A 20,591-nucleotide genomic window follows, 5' to 3' on the forward strand; every position below is an offset into this window, starting at 1 on the left:
ACTTCCGCCCGTTCCGGGGCGGGGCTTACCTCGCAGGGACTGCTTGCAGCATTTCCGGGCGGCTCGGCAGCCGCTGTGGCTCCAGAATGATGGAGACAGAGCGACTCGGTGAGGGGGAGGGGAGTGAAATGGCACGGAGTAGCAGACATGGAATGACCTTTGACCCCTTACTTTTGACTTTTCCCCGTAGTGCTACCTCCTCCAGATCCCCTGGACCTACCCCTTCGGGCCGTGGAGCTCGGATGCACAGGTCGCTGGGAGCTGCTGAACTTGCCTGGAGCTCCGGAGAGCAGCGTGAGTGACTTTTGACCCTAACCTTTGACCCTCATTGAGTCCAAACCTCCTTCACCCTCCTCACAGTAGGATCTAGCTTAACCTTGTTCATCTGTGCTTGTACTGCTGTCCATCCCAGCCTGAACGGGTGTTGGACAGCTTCCAGCCCAGTGTACCTGCAGTCCATGTGAAGACAGCAGAGAGTCCTGGGGATATTTTTGCTTTCAGAGCTGCGCTTTCTCCATGGAGCTCCCTTCTGTCTCCAAGCACCAGGGCACTTGGTGACTGAGATGCTAGGCTTTGAGCCTCCAACTCTTCATCCTTAGGTCTGGGACCCCTTTTTCTAAAATCAGTGAGTCTCAAATTTCATGTGCTTCATGACTAGCAAGGGAGCTTTTTAAAAATGCAGATTCCTAGGTCCAGCCTCCATGTTTCTGAAATCCAAAATCTGCCCCAGGTAATTCAGTAGCGGGTAGTTTTTGGCCAAGCCTGATTGTCCTAGTCTGTTTGACACATCTACCATTTCTGATCTGAACACAAATCCCATCACCTCTTTTGTCTGCATTTTACTCTTTTTCCTTACCTAATGCCTCTCATCTTGCCCTTGTTTCAGCTTCCCCATGGCCTCCCTCCCTGTGCCCCAGATCTGCAGCAAGAAGCAGAACAGTTGTTTCTGTCATCCCCAGCCTGGCTGCCTCTGCATGGTGTGGAGCACTCAGCCCGGTGAGGAGTCTGGAGGGGCTTAGACTAGGGTGATGGGTTCCTGAAGGAAGCTGGGGCAGAGGAAGAAAAAAGACCCAAAAGTTACTTTTTTTTCTCTCCAGAAAATGGCAAAGGAAGATGGATCCCTGGTCTCTTTTGGCTGTCCTGGGAGCTCCAGTCCCATCTGACCTACAGGCCCAAAGACACCCAACCACAGGCCAGATACTGGGTTACAAAGAGGTAGGAGGTCAGGGGTCATAAGAAACAGAGTTGGGGAGAAGGGGAGGTGATCAGAGACAAGCTCAGCCTCATTGGGGCTCTGATCTCTTGCTTTAGGTCTTGCTGGAGAACACAAATCTCTCAGCCACAACCTCCTTGTCTCTTCGCCGGCCTCCAGGGCCAGCCTCCCAGTCCTTATGGGGAAATCCAACTCAGTATCCCTTCTGGCCAGGTGACTCTTGTGGAGATGGGATGGTAGAAGAGGGTGTCCTTAATCTCCAGGGAAGGGTTCCCCACCTATCTCGTATTATCCTCATCCCATGAATCCCTGTCTGTCCTGTCTCTTCCCAGGGGGGATGGATGAACCCACCATAACAGATCTGAACACATGGGAGGAGGCTGAGGAGGAGATAGACTTTGAGAAAGGTAAGGTAGGGCTCTGAGTCTGAGCCCTGAGGAGGAAGAGCCCACGCTATCACTGGGCTACTACTAGCCCTCCCATGCCTCTGAGAAAATTAGAAAAAGATATCCTGTCCATAACAACCTTTACTGTCATCTGTTGGGAAAGTGTCATAGCAAACATCCCCATCTATAGCATCTGTCTTGTAAATGATATCTTTTAGGTTTATATAATGTACACAATTTGTTCACCAGTGTGCAGTGACCCTGATTCCATGTCCCTGTCCTACAGATCTTCTTACTGTTCCACCTGGTTTCAAGAAAGGCATGGACTTTGCACCAAAAGGTTCGTTTTGGTTTTTGAGTGGGGTGTAGGAGAAATCATGTCTTTCTCCTAAGGAACAGAGATGTCAGCATGACGAGGTTGACCTTGTTGCGTTGCTTCTCAGATCGTCCAACTCCAGCTCCTGGACTACTAAGCCTTAGCTATCTGTTGGAGCCTCTGGATTTGGGTGGGGGTGACGAGGATGAGAATGAGGCAGTGGGACAGCCAGGAGGTTCCAGAAGGGACGCTGTTTCAGCCTCTCCCTGCAGTACTCCCCTGGCCCGAGCAAGCAGTTTGGAGGACCTAGTGTTGAAGGTTGGTGGTTCTGCATAGTGGAGGCAAGAAAGAGCCTTGCCACCAGGATGTGGGCTGGCTAGGATGGGTCTGAGGGGAAGAAAGGGACATCTTTTGGGAGCAGTGGTAATCGAGAGCCCTCTGGTTGTATCTTTGTCACCCCTACCCCTGACTCTTCCAGGAAGCGTCCACAGCTGTATCCACCCCAGAAGCCCCAGAGCCTCCACCTCAGGAGCAGTGGGCCATACCTGTGGATGCCACCTCCCCCGTTGGTGATTTCTATCGCCTCATTCCCCAGCCAGCCTTCCAGGTACTTTGGCCCCATCTTCACATGCTCCTCTACCTCTTGCTGGGTCACACTCCCAGCTGACCCCTTGTCTCCTCTGTCCGCCAGAGGTCATATCCATCCCAGGCCATTCTTGGTCCTTAGTCCTAGCCTCGGCTGGCTCTGGCCTTCATCCCCCTGCCCTGTGTGCTCCATGAGCAGGAGGCAGGAAGGCCCTGCTCCTTTCTTCAGCTCCTATCTATTTCTCTCTCCCATAGTGGGCATTTGAGCCAGATGTGTTTCAGAAACAGGCCATCCTGCACTTGGAGCGGCATGACTCTGTCTTTGTTGCAGCTCACACATCTGCAGGAAAAACAGTTGTGGCTGAATATGCCATTGCCCTGGCCCAGAAACACATGACACGGTACGAGTTGCTTCGCCAACCTCCCCCTTCACCAGCCAGCCCCATTTTCTCCTGCAGCCTTTGAAAATCCCATCTCTTCCCCCACCTCTCTAGCTCATCCTTTAAGTGAGAGGTTCAGGCGTGAGACTGAGACAAGAGCTCAGAGAGAAACAAAAAGGCATGGTGGGGAGAAAGGTTAGAAGAATGACCTGGGTTAGTTTAGGAAGGGGTTGGGGACAGAATTTTTCTGAGGTTATATCATGAAAGAGAATGTAGGGCAGTTTGGGTGAAGAAGTAGAGCAACTAAGCTTCTGGGGCATGCTTCGAGAGCTCCATGTGGGAGAGGAGGCGTGGGCCATGAGTCTGCAGAGGGACTGGCTAACTTCATGTTCTTTCCCCAGCACCATCTACACTTCGCCCATCAAGGCCCTGAGCAACCAGAAGTTCCGGGACTTCCGAAACACGTTTGGGGATGTGGGGTTGCTCACTGGGGATGTGCAGCTGCACCCGGAGGCCTCCTGCCTCATCATGACCACAGAGATCCTTCGGTGAGAGATGGACACTCAATACAGGGGAGTTTTGGCTGGGAAGATGTGGCTGTTGTGGAGAGTGTGCTGTCTGAAGAGGGGATGGAGACGAGCCACTGGGGAGTCAATCCTTGGCCTCTTCTCCCCAGCTCCATGCTGTACAGTGGCTCAGATGTTATTCGGGACCTGGAGTGGGTCATCTTTGATGAGGTTCACTATATCAACGATGCCGAGGTAAGGGCCTTGGGCTCCGCAGATGCCGGCAGTCCTTTCCTTTGGGACCAGTTGAACGGCTCCCTTATTCTACACACTCAGGGCACCTTCCTGCTTTCTTTACCCCCATACGGAATCCCGTGCCTCTTTAGGGGCAGAAGGGCAGCCCCTGCCCTCCTGTGACCTCTCTTCCCTCTCTGTGCCCAGCGTGGGGTCGTGTGGGAGGAGGTGCTCATCATGCTCCCTGACCACGTTTCTATCATCCTTCTGAGTGCCACCGTCCCCAACGCCCTTGAGTTTGCTGACTGGATTGGGTGAGACGTGTGTCCTGGGTTGCCTGGTTGATGGGGGCTACAGTACTGCTTGATTGGAGTGGGGGGACTAAGTCTACCACAGCAAGGAGAGTGGTCAGGCCTTAGGGGTGATGCTGGGGAACATGTCCCACCTGGTGGCTGTGGGATCCCCTTTGGGTCCAGATTACTTTGCATGTTGAAATGGAATGGGATGTTGGGGGATAGCCTTCCATTTTGGGTCTCAGGAAAGACTGGGTAAAGTTGGAGGGGTAGGGAAGGGGGTGGGGATGTGGGTTCCTTCCCACACTCCCATCCCTGACTTGCTACCCTCTCCTTCCTTCAGGCGACTGAAGCGTCGTCAGATCTATGTGATTAGCACTGTAACCCGCCCCTGTGCCCCTGGAGCACTATCTTTTCACAGGGAACAGCTCCAAGACCCAGGGGGAGCTCTTTTTGTTGCTGGACTCTCGAGGAGCCTTCCATACAAAAGGGTGAGCCCCGAGATGGGGGAAAGAGTTAGGGCTGGGCCCCTAGCTGGACATGACGGCTACCCCTCCCTGTGCCCCAGGTACTATGCAGCTGTGGAGGCCAAGAAGGAGAGAATGAGCAAACATGCCCAGACCTTTGGGGCCAAGCAGCCCACACATCAGGGGGGCCCTGCACAGGTGAGAACTGGGAGGGTTTTGTACCTGCCAGCACCCATTTTTCCTCCCATCTTTTTTTTTCGTTGTTCCCCAGGGGTTTTGACTTGAACTTTGAGCACTGCCCCAGTTAACACTAGCTCACCTCTCGTTGGTTCAGGAACTCAACCTCTGCCCCTTCCCCTTCCTTCTCCAGGACCGCGGAGTGTACCTGTCCCTCCTGGCCTCCCTCCGCACACGGGCCCAGTTGCCTGTGGTGGTGTTCACCTTCTCCCGGGGCCGCTGTGATGAGCAGGCCTCAGGCCTCACCTCCCTTGACCTCACCACCAGTTCAGAGAAGAGTGAGATCCACCTCTTCCTGCAGCGCTGCCTTGCTCGCCTCCGTGGCTCTGACCGCCAGCTGCCCCAGGTGCATCTATGTGTGTATGTGTGTATGCATGTACCCATTTAGCAGACTGGTAAGGATAGGGTGTTCTGAGACTCCATCCCTGACCATGGGCCTCCTCCCACCAAAGGTCCTGCACATGTCAGAGCTCCTGAATCGTGGCCTGGGTGTGCACCATAGCGGCATCCTGCCCATCCTCAAGGAGATCGTGGAGATGCTCTTCAGCCGTGGCCTGGTCAAGGTGCATGTGGTGGTGGGAAAGGGACTCCTCGGTGTTTGTTACCTGCTTAGGGGCTGCCCAGAGGGCAGAGGGGCAGAGGTTTAGGCAGGCCAGTGCTGTGGTTAAGAACCTGGGCTCTGGATCCAGACTACCTGGGTTTGAATCCCAGGTCCACCGTGTATTCATAGTATCATCCTGGACAAATTACTTAACCTTCCTGAATTTCAGGTTTCTCATCTTAAAATGGGGATGCATAAGATATGAACACGTAGGTCTCAGAAAAGAAACCCAGGAAGCTAGCAAGCTAGCTAATAATTTGAAAAGTTATTAATAATCAGAAATATACAAATGGAAGTACGCATAAGATACGACTTTATAGCTATTAGACTGGTAAAATTTAGGAAACTAGTTAATGCCGAGTGTTGCCAGAGTTGTAGGAAGTTGCAGGGTTCTGGGAATCCTTGTACAGGATGCTTAGCCAGTTTGGAATGCACCCTGGCACTATTTAGACAAAATAACTATATTGGCCAGGCATGGTGGCTCACACCTGTAATCCCAGCACTTTGGGAGGCTGAGGTGGGTGGATCACGAGGTCAAGAGATTGAGACCATCCTGGCCACCGTGGTGAAACCCTGTCTCTACTAAAAATACAAAAATTAGCTGGGCACGGTGACGCGTGCCTGTAGTCCCAGCTACTCGGGAGGCTGAGGCAGGAGAATTGCTTGAACCCAGGAGGTGGAGGTTGCAGTGAGCCAAGATCATGCCGTTGCACTCCAGCCTGGTGACAGAGTGAGACTCCATCTTAAAACAAAAACAAACAAAGAAACAAACAAAAGGTATATCGTACTCTGAGTCTATATTTCATTCCTGGGTATGTATCACCAAGAAATTCTCACCGTGGTCTGAGAGAGAACATTTCCACCCTTCCTTTGTTTGTGGTGGCAGGGTGTTGGTAGTACCAGGGTGCCCTTCCCTGGGAGAGAGGGAAAGTTAGTGTGGGGGGTGCACTCAGAGTGTTCTGCAGCAGTTGGAAGCAGTGACCACAGGAACATGGACAGATGTTGAAACACTAGGGTGGAGAAAAAGAAGAAACAAAAAATCAGATATATAACCACTTTTTATATGAATTATAAACTACAAGCTCACAAAAGAAGACATGTTCTATAATATATTTATATAAAAATATTTGTTGGATATATTGGAATGATTGCAGTCAGGGATGGGAATGGGATATGGGGGTAAAAGGAAAGAAATAGAAATAAGTAGCTACATAAGTAAAATGAGGAAAACAATAGTACCAATCCCATAGATTTGCCTGGAGAGTTCGATGAGATCCCATAAGTAACAACTGGGATGGTGCCTTGTGCCTACAAAGTAAGGTGGGCTTGGCCAGGGCTGGGGGCGTGTATATGTAGAGCCTTTGCTGATCCTTTCCGTTCTCCTCTGTCCCAGGTCTTGTTTGCCACAGAGACCTTTGCCATGGGAGTAAACATGCCGGCTCGTACAGTAGTGTTTGACTCCATGCGCAAGCACGATGGCTCCACCTTCCGGGACCTGCTCCCTGGGGAGTATGTGCAGATGGCAGGCCGGGCAGGGCGGAGGGGCCTGGACCCCACAGGCACTGTTATCCTGCTCTGCAAGGGCCGAGTGCCCGAGATGGCAGACCTGCACCGCATGATGATGGTGAGTGACCCAGCATCCTGGGCAGGGCCCCAGCTCCAGGACCTTGCTGGATTCTTCCATTCTCCTCTCTTCTGACTTGTTCTTTTTCTTCTTTTTTTTTTTTTTTTTTTTTTTTTGGAGGCAGAGTCACCTAGGCTGTAGTGCAGTGGCACAATCTTGGATCACCGCAACCTCTGCCTCCCAGGCTCAAGTGATCCTCCCATCTCAGCCTCCCAAGTAGCTGGGATTCCAGGCATATGCACCATGCCTGGCTAACTTTTTTTTTTTCTATTTTTTGTAGAGATGAGGTTTTGCTATGTTGCCCAGGTTGGTCTTGAACTCCTGGGCTCAAGCAATCTGTCTGCCTCAGCTTCCCAAAGTGCTGGGACTGTAGGTGTGAGCCACAGCGCCCAGCTTCCTCTGACTTTTTTGTTTTGTCTGGGAGAAGCCGAGGTAGGAGTGAGCGAATCCAAGGATGAGATTGAAGCCTATCTCTTCCAGTTTTCTCTCCCATGAATACGGAGCTAGATGGGGCCTTTGAGTCTATTTATTTCAGTTTGCTCCCTTATGTTACAGAAGAGGTGAGCAAGTGGTTTGTCAAAGGCCCCATGGTTGCAGAGCTGGGACCAGGTCTGATGGGAGTAGGCCCAGTCCAGAAGACTGGCTGGGGTGCAGTAGGTCCCACCGTGATCTCACTGACTTCTCTGACCTGATTCCAGGGGAAGCCATCCCAGCTGCAGTCCCAGTTCCGCCTCACGTACACTATGATCCTCAACTTGCTGCGGGTGGATGCCCTCAGGGTGGAGGACATGATGAAGAGGAGCTTCTCTGAGTTTCCCTCCCGCAAGGACAGCAAGGTGAGGAGCCTGGGTAACCAGTATGTGGAGCAGGAGGTTGTACAAAGCCAGGCTGGGAATAGGTAGGCATCCAGAGGCCAGTGTGTTGAGGGTCGGGGGTGTGGCAGACTGGGCCTGGAGAGTCCCCTTTCACAGCTTCCCCCTGCTTCCACCCAAGGCCCATGAACAAGCCCTGGCCGAACTGACCAAGAGGCTGGGGGCTTTGGAGGAGCCTGACGTGACTGGCCAACTGGTCGACCTGCCTGAATATTACGGCTGGGGGGAGGAACTGACAGAGACCCAGCACATGATTCAGGTGAGCAAGTGTGAGTGCTGAGGGGGTGACAGGAGAAGGGAGGAGGAGATCGTGTCACTCTAGGTGCTATTAAACTTAGTCCAAGTGTCTGTCCCTGTGATGCCTCCTCCCATCTGTGCTTTGTGTGCGTCCCTGCTCTTCAGCGACGCATCATGGAGTCTGTGAACGGGTTGAAGTCTCTCTCAGCAGGAAGGGTGGTGGTTGTGAAGAATCAGGAGCATCACAACGCACTGGGAGTGATCCTACAGGTGAGGGCGATGGGAATTTGGACTCCAGAGGGTGGGAGGGAGCAAGCCCTCTCTCCATTTTCCCCACTTGGCCAGGGCAGGTTGCATTACCACAGGGTCCTCATTTTCCCCTCTTGCCCTCCTTTTCACCCTCTCCCTTCCCATCACCACATCATGCTCACTCCTTCCTCCCACCACCCCAAGAAGTCTGCTCTGATCGCTTGACTTGGTCGCCCCTCTCTACTGGTGAGCTCTGCATGGTTGCTTCCTGATTCCTGCCCAAGGGTAGGTATCTGGTTCCTACCTTTGATGTCTACTCCTCACACCCCGCTCTCCTGGCCTCTCTGACCACCCCCAGGTCTCCTCGAACTCCACCAGCAGAGTATTCACAACCCTGGTCTTGTGTGATAAGCCCTTGTCCCAGGACCCACAGGACAGGGGGCCGGCCACTCCAGAGGTGCCCTATCCAGATGACCTCGTGGGATTCAAGCTGTTCCTGCCTGAAGGTGAGAGTGCGGCAGATGCCTGTTTTCTGCCAGCAGTATGAGCAGGATGCCTGGGTCCACGGCAAGGTCTGCCCTGCTCTCCCTTTTTCACAGGGCCTTGTGAGCACACCGTAGTCAAGCTCCAGCCAGCAGATATGGCTGCCATCACCACCAAAGTGCTCCGGGTGAATGGGGAGAAGATCTTGGAGGACTTCAGCAAGAGGCAGCAGCCAAAATTCAAGTCAGAGATGCTAGGGAGGCCCTTTTCCTCCAGAGGGGCATGTAGAAGCGGGGAGGGGCAGTGGTCTGGGAGTTTTCCCCAGCCTGAGGGAGACTATGAAGTGGTGGGGTTGTAGTGAGGGGGCCCTTCCAGCCTAAGGGAGACTGTGAAGTGGGGGTTGTAGTAAGAGGGCTCCCACAGCCTGAGGGGGGCTTCTGTGGGAGAGAAGATCTCACCCCAGATCTTAAGATCTCCTCCCTCTTCAGGAAGGATCCTCCCCTTGCAGCCGTGACCACTGCTGTTCAGGAACTACTGCGTCTGGCTCAGGCTCACCCAGCCGGACCCCCGACCCTCGACCCTGTCAATGACCTGCAGCTCAAAGACGTGTCGGTTGTAGAGGGTGGGCTCCGGGCCCGGAAGCTGGAGGAGCTGATCCGGGGGGCTCAGTGTGTACACAGCCCCCGTTTTCCTGCCCAGGTAGGACCCTGGGTGCTAACTCCCGAGCTGGGAGTAGGGGCTTTTCCTCTGTGGTTCCCTGTAGACCGACCACCCCCATCTCAGCCCTTGTCTTCAGTCCACCCCTGCTAAGGGGCAAGGAGAAGGCTGACGGGTGGCTCTCTGCAGTACCTGAAGCTGCGGGAGCGAATGCAGATACAGAAGGAGATGGAGCGGCTGCGCTTCCTACTGTCAGATCAGTCACTGCTGCTGCTTCCTGAGTACCACCAGCGAGTAGAGGTGGGCGGGGCAGTGGTTGGGGCGGGGGGGCTAGGGGATAGCAGGGTGTCCAATGCCCACTCTTTTTCTTACAGGTGCTCCGAACCCTGGGTTACGTGGACGAGGCAGGCACTGTGAAGCTGGCAGGGCGGGTGGCTTGTGCCATGAGCAGCCATGAGTTGCTCCTCACTGAGCTCATGTTTGACAATGCACTAAGCACCCTGCGGCCTGAGGAGATTGCTGCCTTGCTCTCTGGCCTGGTCTGCCAGAGCCCTGGGGACGCTGGAGATCAGCTCCCAAACACCCTCAAGCAGGTAGGGGATATCACTCCTTTCTCCCTGCCAGGGCTGTGGCATTCCTCACCTCCACCCTCAGGTAGTCCCCCAGGTGACCCCCTGCTGCCCTGTAAGTGCCCCGAGGATGGGAATGGCTGCCTTCTTGATCTAGTCCTTCCCTCTCCTGGAGCAGGAAGGCAGGCCTTAATCTCTCCTTCTTCCCTGCAGGGAATAGAACGTGTTCGGGCTGTGGCCAAGCGGATTGGTGAGGTCCAGGTGGCTTGTGGCCTGAACCAGACGGTGGAGGAATTTGTGGGCGAGCTGAATTTTGGGCTGGTCGAGGTTGTGTATGAGTGGGCCCGGGGCATGGTGAGTACCTGAGGTTTGGGATTTTGCAGACGGCTGGCTGAGGGTGAGCCTGCCCAGGGTGAGCCTGCCCAGGGTGAGCACATCCAGTTCTCACCCTACTTTCCCCACAGCCCTTCTCTGAGTTGGCAGGGCTCTCAGGGACCCCTGAGGGCCTGGTGGTCCGCTGCATTCAGCGCCTGGCTGAGATGTGTCGCTCACTGCGGGGGGCAGCCCGCCTAGTAGGAGAGCCTGTGCTGGGCGCGAAGATGGAGACAGCGGCTACCTTGCTACGGCGGGACATCGTATTTGCGGCCAGCCTCTACACCCAGTGAATGCCCCATGTAAAAATGTGATGATAAAACAGCAAACCACTGTGTGTGCTTGAGTTGTTGGGCAGGGATGACTCAGCTAAGAAGATAGCAGAACCTCTTAGAAATATGCTTTTATTATCTGCACACAGAGATATGACTGCCCCCCTCTAAACATCACTATTTGGGGGAGGGAGTCTTGGGGGGTGATGGGAAGTCCTGAGTCATGGCTTCCACGTACCATATAGGCAGGAAGGCATAGGGTGCATCTCGGTGTACAGACACGGTGACTGGGCCGCCAGGCTCCCAAGAGAAGAGGTGAACAAGCCTGGGGGGCAGATGGAGGAATCAGCTGAGGACCAGAGGCTGGATCCTGGGATCCAGAGAGGATGGACAGAGCCGAATGCCTCACCTGGGGTCATCCTGGACAACCGTGCTCTGGGCAAAGCTAAGGAAGGCGGCACAGAAGTTCATGCACACAGAGGGATTCCAGCCGTCACGGTCATTCTGGAGCAGGCAGAGGAGGCAGAAGATTGGCAGTGGGGGTGGTGGGACGAGGGGAAGGCAGGCTGCTGCCCTGGACGCTAGACCTGTGGTCTTGGTGTTTGGGGATGCGGGTGGGAGCTGCAGCAGCATTCCCTTACCCTGACATAGTCAAACATCTTCATGGTAGGAAAGGTCTTGAGGGAAGAGACAAAACCCTCTGGGTTACGGAAGCCAGCAACAACATTCGGGACACCTGGGAGGAATGACTGAGCCCACCATTTCAAGAGCTTGTGTCTGTCAGGAAAAGCAAGGGGTCAGTGGGACCCCTCGTCCACCCTCCATTCTGCCTTCACCCTCCTCCCCAAGTCCCTTTCCCAGCCTTCAAGTCTAAGCTCTCGCCCTGCCCACCCCTGTCCTGAACCTGTAGAAGCTCCTCCATTGGCCAGGGCTGTGCATCTCCTTGGAGGTCTTGAGCTCCACATAGCAGGTGGGGGGCTGTGTGGATGGGGTCTGGGGGTCTGTGCAGTCTACCTCCCCTGAGAAGAGCAGAGGGTGGCTTCCCAGGCGGCTGCGTAGCACAGAGCAGAAGGCCACGTTGGTGTTAACCTCCCCAGAGGGGTCTGGGGAGCTTCCAGGTTTGTCTGCACAAGGAGAGAAGCAGCAGCAGGGGTGGGGGACTCTCAATCTCTGGGAAGGGGAAGGGGGCTATGAAGCAGGGGCAACTCACCTGCACACATATACTGCTCAAATTTGTATCCCATGTACATAAGCTCCCGGAGGAGCGGTGGCCGAGCAAGCCTCTGGGCCCGGGCTTTCGGCGTCTCCACCTCACTCAGGTATAGTGTTCCCTGGAACCGAGAGGCTGCCAGCTGCCAACCCTCCTGCCGCTCATACGGTGTCGTCAGCAATTTTGTCAGGTGCCCCCGCCATGTCACTATGGCCTCTGCCAGCCAGCCTGGACCCCTGAGAGGCAGGAGTTACAGGCTGAAGGTCTGACACAAGCATTAGTGAGATGCTCCCCTCGAAGAATAGTCTGTTTCTTTTAAGGACTGATTCTCACCCCAGCTGTGGCTCTCCTAATTTTAGAGGGTAGTACGGGTCTCCAGATATACTGCCTGCCACGCTTTGCTCACCCCTCCAACCGGCCTCGGTGTTCCAGGAGCCAGCACAGCAGGTGGTTCAGCCTTTCTTGGACCTCCTCGTCCCGGGGCTGGTATCGATCCGGGTATCCGTCTCTGAGGTCAAAGTTGGGGCCTGGACCGTTAGTGGGGGGTGGGCTATAGTAGCGCAGGGCTCGGGCATCTCCATGGTACTGGCGTTGAGCATCCAGGGAGAAGCAGCCCAGTTCCGAAGGGCGCCGGTAGAAAGGAAAGGGCCCAGAGTAGAGGGCAGGGTTTGTGGGCAGAGAAGGTGCTGGACGGGGTAGTTTGTTCCGAGGCTCAGCTACCTCTGTCTTCTCAGCTCTTCTCTTGGTCCCCCTGGGATCCATGAGGTCCTAAGGGAAGCAGGGGGACAGAGTTTCCATTTTACAGAGGAGGCCTGGAGAAGGATGACTGGTTTAGGACTAAGCGAGCCACCTGATCGCCAGGTTCTGGCCTTGAAACATTCAGGCCCCTCAGACGCCACCGCGGCCAACCTCTCATCCTGCCTCTTTCCTTGCCCTTCACCCACCCTCCCTCCAGGTCCTCCAAATGCAGTGAGGTTAGGAAGGACGCCTGCGCTCAGATCAAGAATCCAGTTACCTCAAATCCACTTCCCCAACTTCCACCTCCGCAGGGCTATGACGTCATGGCAGGCACACCAGAGGCCGAAGGATGCAAAAGTGGTTTTTCTGCTTTCGATGATGCAATCATTCAGCGACAGTGGCGGGCAAACCCCTCCCGGGGCCGGGGAGGTGTGAGCTTTACGAAGGAGGCTGATCCCAACGTGGCCACCGGCGCCCCTCCACGCCGCCCACGAGTCCCCAGGCGTGCGTGCCCTTGGAGGGAGCCAATCCGCGGTCGGCGTGAGGCCCGGCCCGGCGGACGTGGTGCGGGTATCTGCGTCGCCACCGCCCCTCCCAACACTGACTGGCCTGAGGGATGACAAGTTGACGCCCTTTTCGTCACCACCTGGTCTAGGAGGGACGCCCGGGGAGACCGTACGTCACTGTTCTGCGCCGGAAGACCCTATTTTCAGGTTCTCTTCCCTCCATTCCTACCTCTTCCCCGGTACCATAAAATCCCGGGATATGAGCCGAAAAAGGCATCACCTGGTCCCGGAGACCTTTGGAGTTAAGAGGCGGCGGAAGCGAGGGCTTGTGGAGTCGGATCCTCTTCGTGGCGAGCCAGGTAACCATGGCAACCCCGGGGCGGGGCTAAAGACCCCAGCTGGGTGGGGCCTCGCTTCCGGTAGCCGAGAGTTTTGTTGGAACCGCGTCCCCGCCCCAGTTCCCTGTCTCTGACCCGGTTTCTCGGTCCAGGGTCGGCGCGCGCGGCTGTCTCAGAGCTCATGCAGCTGTTCCCGCGAGGTCTGTTTGAGGACGCTCTGCCGCCCATCGTGCTGAGGAGCCAGGTGTACAGCCTCGTGCCTGACAGGACCGTGGCCGACCGGCAGCTGGTGAGGGGCGTCGGTGCGACCGCCGGAGGCCCCTTTCCTGACTCCTAAAATTTCCTGTCCCTCAGTCACTCCGCCAGCTGTTCAGCAAGCATTAGGCCTTTCAGGGGAGGGCACTGTTCCGGGCACTGGGGTGCCACAGAGACCCTGTTAAATGGGTCGCAGGCAGTACAGGGCATTTCAACCATGGAGGGAGAAGAACGAGGCTTTTGGGGAAACCGAGTCATGGGGCATGGTTCGAACATAGAGCACTGGGAGTGCAGACAGACGTCAGATCATGACAGGCCTTGTACATCAGTGTTGTTTCCATCTTACACTGAGGCGATGGGCTGGTAGAGAATGTCATAGAGAGAGGGAATGGTGTATTGGAGGTAGTGGATGAGGCAGGGAGGTCAGCTAAGAAGACACTGCATCTGAGAAGTGGTGAAGGCCTAAATTAGGTCAGTGCAGTACGGAGGGAGAGGAGAGTGAGAAAGGGAGGAGTCCAGGAAAACTCAGACTTTCCGGATGACTGCGTGGCTGGTGGTATTAGGAGCACATTTAGTTGTTGGACTACGGATAATGTGTTTAATTTTGTACAAGTTGAGTTGATGGTGCATGTGGAGCATCCAAAGACAAACGTATTAGACAAGTGGATATTAGAGTTGGAGAGAATTCTGGCCAGTGATAATAGAATTACAAGTCATGGAGGTGTGAATAGCAAGTGGTTAATTCTGTGGATGTGGTGAGATCCAGTAGGAAGAGTGGGTAGAGGAGTGATTTCTAACCTTTTTATAATCTTTAGAAGGTGATAAAAGTTATGGCTATTTCTCTCCAGAAAAATGCACGTATGCCACATATACATAGGATGTATGTACAGTTGGGGGGAAATACTTCACTAATCTTCTGAGGTCCATGGTTAAGGACTCCAAGTTTAGAGTGGAAGTTGATAGGGTCAAATCCACAATGCTGGGAAACACTGTCATTTAAGGCAGTGTTACTGAATGTATGAGCTGAGTTATGCCTGTGTCAAAATTACATGGGCTGTTTATTTAAAAAATACAGGTTCCTGGGACTCATCCAAAGTTAATGAGTTACAATCACTTGGGGTGGGATTTGGGACTCTACACTTTTGAACTGCCTCAAGTCCTTTTTAAGTGTGCCTTAAAATTTGAGATCCACTGACATAAAGGGAAAGCAGAAGAAGAGGAATCTGTGGCAGAGGCAGAGAAGGAATTGCCTGAGTTAAGAGGAACCCAGAGGCCGGGGCGGTGGCTCACGCCTGTAATCCCAGCACTTTGGGAGGCCGAGGTGAGTGGATCTCTTGAGCTCATGAGTTTGAGACCAGCATAGGCAACATGACAAAACCCCATCTCTACAAAAAAAATACAAAAATTAGCCAGGCATGGTGGTATGCACCTGGGGAGGCTGAGGTGGGAGGATTGCTTCAGCTGGGGAGGTGAGCTGAGATAGCACCACTGCACCCCAGCCTGGGTGATAGAGCTAGACCTTGTCTCAAAAAAAAAAAAAAAAAAAAAAAAAAAAGGTAACCCAGGAAGAGGCCTATTGTAAAAGTAAAGAGATTTTTGAGAAAGTGAAGTAGTTGGCAGTATTAGAACCTGTGATTCAAGACAGTGGTCTAAGAAGAGGGAGGAGGTAAAGTAAAATATAAACTGAAATCTAGGCTGAGTGTGGTGGCTCATGCCTGTAATCCCACCACTTTGGGAGACTGAGGCAGGAGTATAGCTTGAAACCAAAAGTTTGAGACCAGTCTGGGCAACAAAGTGAGACCCCGTCTTTACTAAATAACTGAGACCCCATCTCTACTAAATAAATAAAATAAATTGAAACACAAAAATTCTTAGCTGGGCATGGTGGTATGCACCTGTTGTTCTAGCTGTTTAGAAAGTTGAGGCAGAAGGATTGCTTGAGCCCAAGAATTTGAGGCTGCAGTGAGCCATGATTGCACGACTGCACTTTAGCCTGGGTGACAGAGTAAGACCCTGTCTCTAAAAAAAAATGAAAACACAACAAAAAAAACCCAGAACTGAAATCTGTTCATCGGATTTAGCAGGTAGAAGGTTAATAGTGATCTTTCAAGAAAAGAGGGAAGAAAAGGAAGGCAGTCTGGCTGTCCCTTGAGGTGAGCTAGTCTCCCTCACTAGGTCTCCTGTGAGGAAGCATGCCAGATGGAACCACTCCTTAAGAAGTATTTGTTGTCTTTAATATATTAGTGTTAGCTTTTATTTTAAAAACCTTTAAAAGTTGCTGAATGAAAATATAAACATATATAATTTAAATGATGTTTATAAAGCAGATACCCATCTAGCTATTCCCTAGGTCAAACTATAGAACATGGCCAGTATCCCACATATATTCCTCTCTGATCAAAATGTCTCTGATCAGAGTGTCCCTGGGAGGTGACTGCTATGGTCATTGTTCCCTTGGTTTTCCTTTTTTTTTTTTGAGGTGGAGTCTCATTCTGTTGCCCAGGCTGAAGTGCAGTGGCACGATCTCAACTCACTGCAACCTCTGCCTTCCAGGTTCAAGCAATTCTCCTGCCTCACCCTCCCGAGTAGCTGGGACTACAGGCACATGTCACCACGCCCAGCTAATTTTGGTATTTTTAGTAGAGACAGGGTTTCATCATGATGGCCATGATGGTCTCGATCTCCTGACCTCTTGATCTGCCCCCCTTGGCCTCCCAAAGTGCTGGGATTACAGGCATAAGCCACTGCGCCCGGCCACATTTTGTATTTTTAATAGGTATGGGATTTCACCATGTTGGCCAGGCTAGTCTCAAACTCCTGACCTCAAATGATCTGCCTGCCTCGGCCTCCCAAAATGCCATTTTTTTGTTTGTTTGTTTGTTTTGTTTTTTTTGTCTTTTCGATAAATCCACTATTATTTGTCTTTTGGGGTTTGTTTTTATTGTCTCTTTGCGTTTTGTTTCCTTATGCACCCAGTTACTTTTGAAAATGTTCTGGGCAGATTTGCCTAGATTAATAAATGCACTCCATGTTCCAATTACTTTTTTTTTTTGAGACAGTGTCTCACCCTGGCACCCAAGTTGGAGTGCAGTGGCACGATCTTGGCTCACTGCAACCTCCGCCTCCTGAGTGCAAGTGATTCTCCTGCCTCAGCCTCCCAAGTAGCTGGCGTTACAGGCACCTGACACCACACCCAGCTAAGTTTTGTATTTTTCATGGAGACTGGGTTTCGTCATGTTGGCCAGGCTGGTCTTGAACTTCTGACCTCAAGTGATCACCCTTAGCCTCCCAAAGTGCTGGGATTACAGGCATGAGCTACTGTGCCCGGCCCCAGTTATTTTTATTTTTATTTTTTGAGATGGAGTCTCATTCTGTCATCCAGGCTGGAGTGCAGTGGCATGATCTTGGCTCACAGCAACTTTCTGGGTTCAAGCAATTCTCCTGTCTCAGCCTCCCGAGTAGCTGGGACTACACGTGCACACCACCACGCCCAGCTAATTTTTGTATTTTTAGTAGGGTTTTACCATATTGGTCAGGCTGATACTGAACTCCTGACCTCAGGTGATCCACCCCCCCTCAGCCTCCCAAAGTGCTGGGATTACAGGTGTGAGCCATCTCACCCGGCCTACTTAGATGTTATATTAGTGGTAATTCCTGTTATCTTGTGAGGTCTTTAGTGTCTAAACAATTTTTTTTAAGAGACGGAGTCTCACTGTGTTGCCCAGTTGCAATCCTAGCTTACTGCAGCCTCAAACTCCTGGGTTAGGTGATCCTCTTGCCTCAATCTGCCAAGTAGCTAGGACTACAGGTCTCTGCCACCACGCCTGGCTAAGTTTTTACATTTTTTGTAGAGATGGGGGTCTCACTGTTGCCCAGACTGATCTTGAACTCCTGTCCTCAATTGATCCTGCTACCTCAGCCTCCCAAAATGCTGGATTACAGGCATGAGCCACTGTACCTGGTCTTAAACAATTTTTAAATAACATTTTATCCAGCATTTTAGTTAATTTTCAACAGGTGTATTAGTTCTTGCTGTATTCTCATAAACAGAAGTCCTGGTTCATTTTTGTTTGTTTTAAACATTGAATCCCATACTCCTCCCCACCTTACCCCACCCAGAATTTTCCTGTTAATGTTTTGAAGCCAGAGCCTGCATCTTAATCATTGTTTTATCTTAGTGCTTGGTCTTAGAAAATTATATTGACTGTTTGACAGACCATAGATAAGGCAGGTGGATGAGATAGTGGGTAGCTAGTTGGAAAAGGCTGCTTGGTCATTTACCTGATTATCTTCTCACACAGTTTTTTCTTTACTAAGAGAAATTTGCCCCAATATTGGCAAAATCTCCCTGCCTGAGAGTGCCCAGAGTATAGCAGAGCATCTTACCCTGATACCCCTCTTTTCACTCTCTTCTCTGTGGAGACAGAAGGAGCTTCAAGAGCAGGGGGAGATCAGAATCGTCCAGCTGGGCTTCGACTTGGATGCCCATGGAATTATCTTCACTGAGGACTACAGGACCAGAGTATGTGACTGTGTGTGTCAGGGGTGCCAGGGGCAGAGAACAGGTTGGGGGAGATAGGGAAGTTGGGAAACAGAAATAAAAACAAAAGAAAGAATTTCTCTGCCCCCACATCCCATGGAGAGGGCACAGGCCCTGGTAAATAGTAATATGAGGGAGAGAGACAGGAGGGAAAGAGGGAGGAGCGAGAGGGTAAAGAGTGGGGAGAGGAGGGAGAGGAGGAGGAGGAGGAGGAGGAGGAAGGGTATGAGAGGTGGAAGGATCTGAGCAAGAGGTAAGACAGGAAGAGAAATGCTGTCCTAGGGGTGGAGAGGTTGGTGGAGAGTGAGGGTGGGGACGGACCATGCTTCTCATCTCTGCTTCTAGGTCCTCAAGGCCTGTGATGGCCGACCGTATGCTGGGGCAGTGCAGAAATTTCTAGCTTCAGTACTTCCAGCCTGTGGGGACCTTAGTTTCCAGCAGGAACAAATGACACAGACCTTTGGCTTCAGGGACTCAGAAATCACGTGAGACTTGTGGAACCAACAAAGTCAGGCATCTGACGCCTCCCTGGCTCCCTCCAGTTCCATGCAGCCTGTCCTTTTGCTTTTTTGGTGAACCTGCCAGAAAAGCTGCCAAAAGGCTGACTCTTCTTTTTAATAAAATGACCCAAGTTTTTATTCCTCCCCACAAGAGAGGAGACCTATCTTACCTGGGGCCTTAGAAAGAGCCCTGGAATAGAATTCAGTCCTTGGTGGCTTATCAAAAGTATGCAGGGGCCTGGCAGGAACCGTAAAAGCTTGATGTTAATTATACTAGGACTAAGAGGATAGAGAATGATAGGAGTTGGGATACCCCTAAACATTCACATTAAAACAAAAAAACCCCAAAGCTAAAAAACAACTGGGCAGGCGCTAAAGAAAAATATAATTTTGAGAGGCTCTATCTGGCTCAGGCCTCCTACTTTGTAACGCATGGAATATGTGAAAGTATTTGAAGAGCTGTAGCACCGGTCTCACATGGGCAGACACACTCTCAGAGAGATGTGATGGGAGCCTTGGCGAGGTCTACCTAGGTGGTGGCAGGAGCGCAGAAGACCCTGATTCCTCTCCTCACTCCTGAGACTGAATGTGTGTCAGGATGTGTAGTCAGGGAAGAGAAACTATTTAAATGAATGAGTAATAGTAGCAGGAAAAGAGAGTGGAGGGAGGGCAGTCCACGTAGGGGTCCTGGAACAAGCAACTGCACCAACAGAGGCAGTTGGTGCAAGCACACAACCACCCCAGGTTGGGCTGTTGTTACCACTTTCTCTTGCGTGGTTGCCCATGTTTCTCGAGACTTGTGTAAATATTAATGGATGAGGAGAAGAGGTTGTTCTCAGAGCCCAGACCTCATCTCTGCTGGCTTCCCACTGCCCTCAGGCATCTGGTGAACGCCGGAGTCCTCACCGTCCGAGATGCTGGGAGCTGGTGGCTAGCTGTGCCTGGAGCTGGGAGATTCATCAAGTACTTTGTTAAAGGTATCCCATCTGCAGCTCAGGCCTGCAGCCCCTCACCTTTTGGTGACTCCTCAGGCCTCTACGCCTTATTCACCTTTCCCCTCTCCTTTGCCACTTCTCCAGGGCGCCAGGCTGTCCTTGGCATGGTCCGGAAGTCCAAGTATCGGGAGCTGCTCCTATCAGAGCTCCTGGGCCGGCGGGCTCCTGCCGTTGTACGGCTTGGTCTCACCTACCATGTGCACGACCTCATTGGGGCCCAGCTAGTGGACTGGTGAGTCTTGCCCGGGCCTCTGGCAGATGACGGAGCAATGACCCAAGGTCGGATTTCCTCCCAGCTCATGCTTAGTTCCCTAGTGAAGGCCAGTGGATCTCATTCTTCTCTGGAACCCGGGAACACCCCTTCCCAAGTTCTAAGCTCTCCTCACAACTTGAGCCTAGGCGTCTGGCTCCAGCCTTGTCTTTCTCCTGCACAGCATCTCTACCACTTCTGGAACCCTCCTCCGCCTGCCAGAGACATGAAGATTCTGCTCATCATTGCTCAGCTCCCCAGAGTGGGCCTGGAGGGGACTGGAATTGCTGCATGATGGTGGCTGAAACAGGGTCACCTTGGGAAGGCTTGGGAGCCAGGAAGAGTGTTGGGCTCTCGTGTATGCAAAGCGTCAGATGTGGCTGCTGCTGTTTGCCTGGGCTCTGACCCGGTGGTGGGGTTTGAGCAGTGCTTCTCTGTCCTTCCACGGAAAGTGGAACCAGAAATGGTGCCAAGGCTGTGGCTGTTCCCTTTCGTGTAAAATGGTGCTGTTATTACTCTGTCTTGAAACAGGAAGGTGGGATTTCTGGGGAGGCTGGTGAAGGAGGGCAGGGTTCTTTTCCCTACATGTCATGTTAAAATTGCCAAATAAAGTACTTCTGCCTGTGGTATTTTCTGGACGTCCTTTATTTACTGAGACGTGCGCTTGGGTGCCTTGTTTAGGGGTAGAGGTGAAGTCTGAGCTTTG

The 20,591-nt window shown here is 52.5% G+C and overlaps 3 protein-coding genes across 4 annotated transcripts; 2 read left to right on the forward strand and 1 right to left on the reverse strand.

Annotated features, from left to right (window-relative positions):
* Positions 1–2: 2 nt before the first annotated feature.
* On the forward strand, positions 3–10,610 carry SKIC2 (SKI2 subunit of superkiller complex). Its single transcript, XM_050788593.1, is given in 29 exon segments — positions 3–108; positions 191–294; positions 887–996; positions 1,098–1,215; positions 1,312–1,426; positions 1,546–1,620; positions 1,886–1,939; positions 2,043–2,233; positions 2,394–2,522; positions 2,756–2,901; positions 3,282–3,428; positions 3,557–3,641; positions 3,828–3,934; positions 4,257–4,302; positions 4,304–4,404; positions 4,482–4,578; positions 4,751–4,963; positions 5,070–5,180; positions 6,612–6,842; positions 7,541–7,678; positions 7,836–7,973; positions 8,117–8,221; positions 8,559–8,706; positions 8,800–8,926; positions 9,172–9,382; positions 9,530–9,640; positions 9,715–9,933; positions 10,123–10,263; positions 10,374–10,610. Coding segments are annotated over 29 exon segments (3,741 nt in total). The 5' UTR covers positions 3–86; the 3' UTR covers positions 10,575–10,610.
* Positions 10,611–10,669: 59 nt separating this feature from the next.
* DXO (decapping exoribonuclease) lies at positions 10,670–12,618 on the reverse strand. 2 transcript variants are annotated; one of them, XM_050788609.1, is made up of 6 exons: positions 12,170–12,618; positions 11,764–11,999; positions 11,458–11,677; positions 11,195–11,330; positions 10,963–11,057; positions 10,670–10,878 (listed from the first exon to the last, which is right to left on the reverse strand). In XM_050788609.1, exons 1-6 carry the CDS (start codon positions 12,523–12,525, stop codon positions 10,731–10,733), a joined length of 1,191 nt encoding a protein of 396 aa, XP_050644566.1. In that variant the 5' UTR covers positions 12,526–12,618; the 3' UTR covers positions 10,670–10,730. The 2 variants fall into 2 exon arrangements, with proteins under 2 accessions (XP_050644566.1, XP_050644567.1); XM_050788610.1 differs by lacking the exon at positions 12,170–12,618 and adding an exon at positions 12,097–12,117.
* Positions 12,619–12,824: 206 nt separating this feature from the next.
* On the forward strand, positions 12,825–20,511 carry STK19 (serine/threonine kinase 19). Its single transcript, XM_050788635.1, has 8 exons — positions 12,825–13,071; positions 13,157–13,366; positions 13,498–13,634; positions 18,027–18,122; positions 18,486–18,625; positions 19,520–19,617; positions 19,720–19,867; positions 20,070–20,511. The coding sequence occupies exons 1-8, from the start codon at positions 12,825–12,827 to the stop codon at positions 20,113–20,115; spliced, it is 1,122 nt and encodes a 373-aa protein (XP_050644592.1). The 3' UTR covers positions 20,116–20,511.
* Positions 20,512–20,591: the final 80 nt, after the last annotated feature.

The sequence above is a fragment of the Macaca thibetana genome, chromosome 4 (genome assembly GCF_024542745.1).
Source record: "Macaca thibetana thibetana isolate TM-01 chromosome 4, ASM2454274v1, whole genome shotgun sequence".
NCBI classification, from domain to species: Eukaryota; Metazoa; Chordata; class Mammalia; order Primates; family Cercopithecidae; genus Macaca; species Macaca thibetana.

Bases quoted from the DNA above. Each gene is read 5' to 3' on its own strand.
- DXO (XM_050788609.1), bottom strand. From the start codon at position 12,525: ATGGATCCCAGGGGGACCAAGAGAAGAGCTGAGAAGACAGAGGTAGCT. The intron at 12,000-12,169 runs GTGAGCAAAGCG...CCTGCCTCTCAG, and splicing joins CACCGAGGCCGGTTGGAGGG to GGGTCCAGGCTGGCTGGCAG. The intron at 11,058-11,194 runs GTAAGGGAATGC...TGCCTGCTCCAG, and splicing joins AGATGTTTGACTATGTCAGG to AATGACCGTGACGGCTGGAA.
- STK19 (XM_050788635.1), top strand. From the start codon at position 12,825: ATGGCAGGCACACCAGAGGCCGAAGGATGCAAAAGTGGTTTTTCTGCT. The intron at 13,367-13,497 runs GTAACCATGGCA...TTCTCGGTCCAG, and splicing joins TCCTCTTCGTGGCGAGCCAG to GGTCGGCGCGCGCGGCTGTC. The intron at 19,868-20,069 runs GTGAGTCTTGCC...TCTCCTGCACAG, and splicing joins GGGGCCCAGCTAGTGGACTG to CATCTCTACCACTTCTGGAA.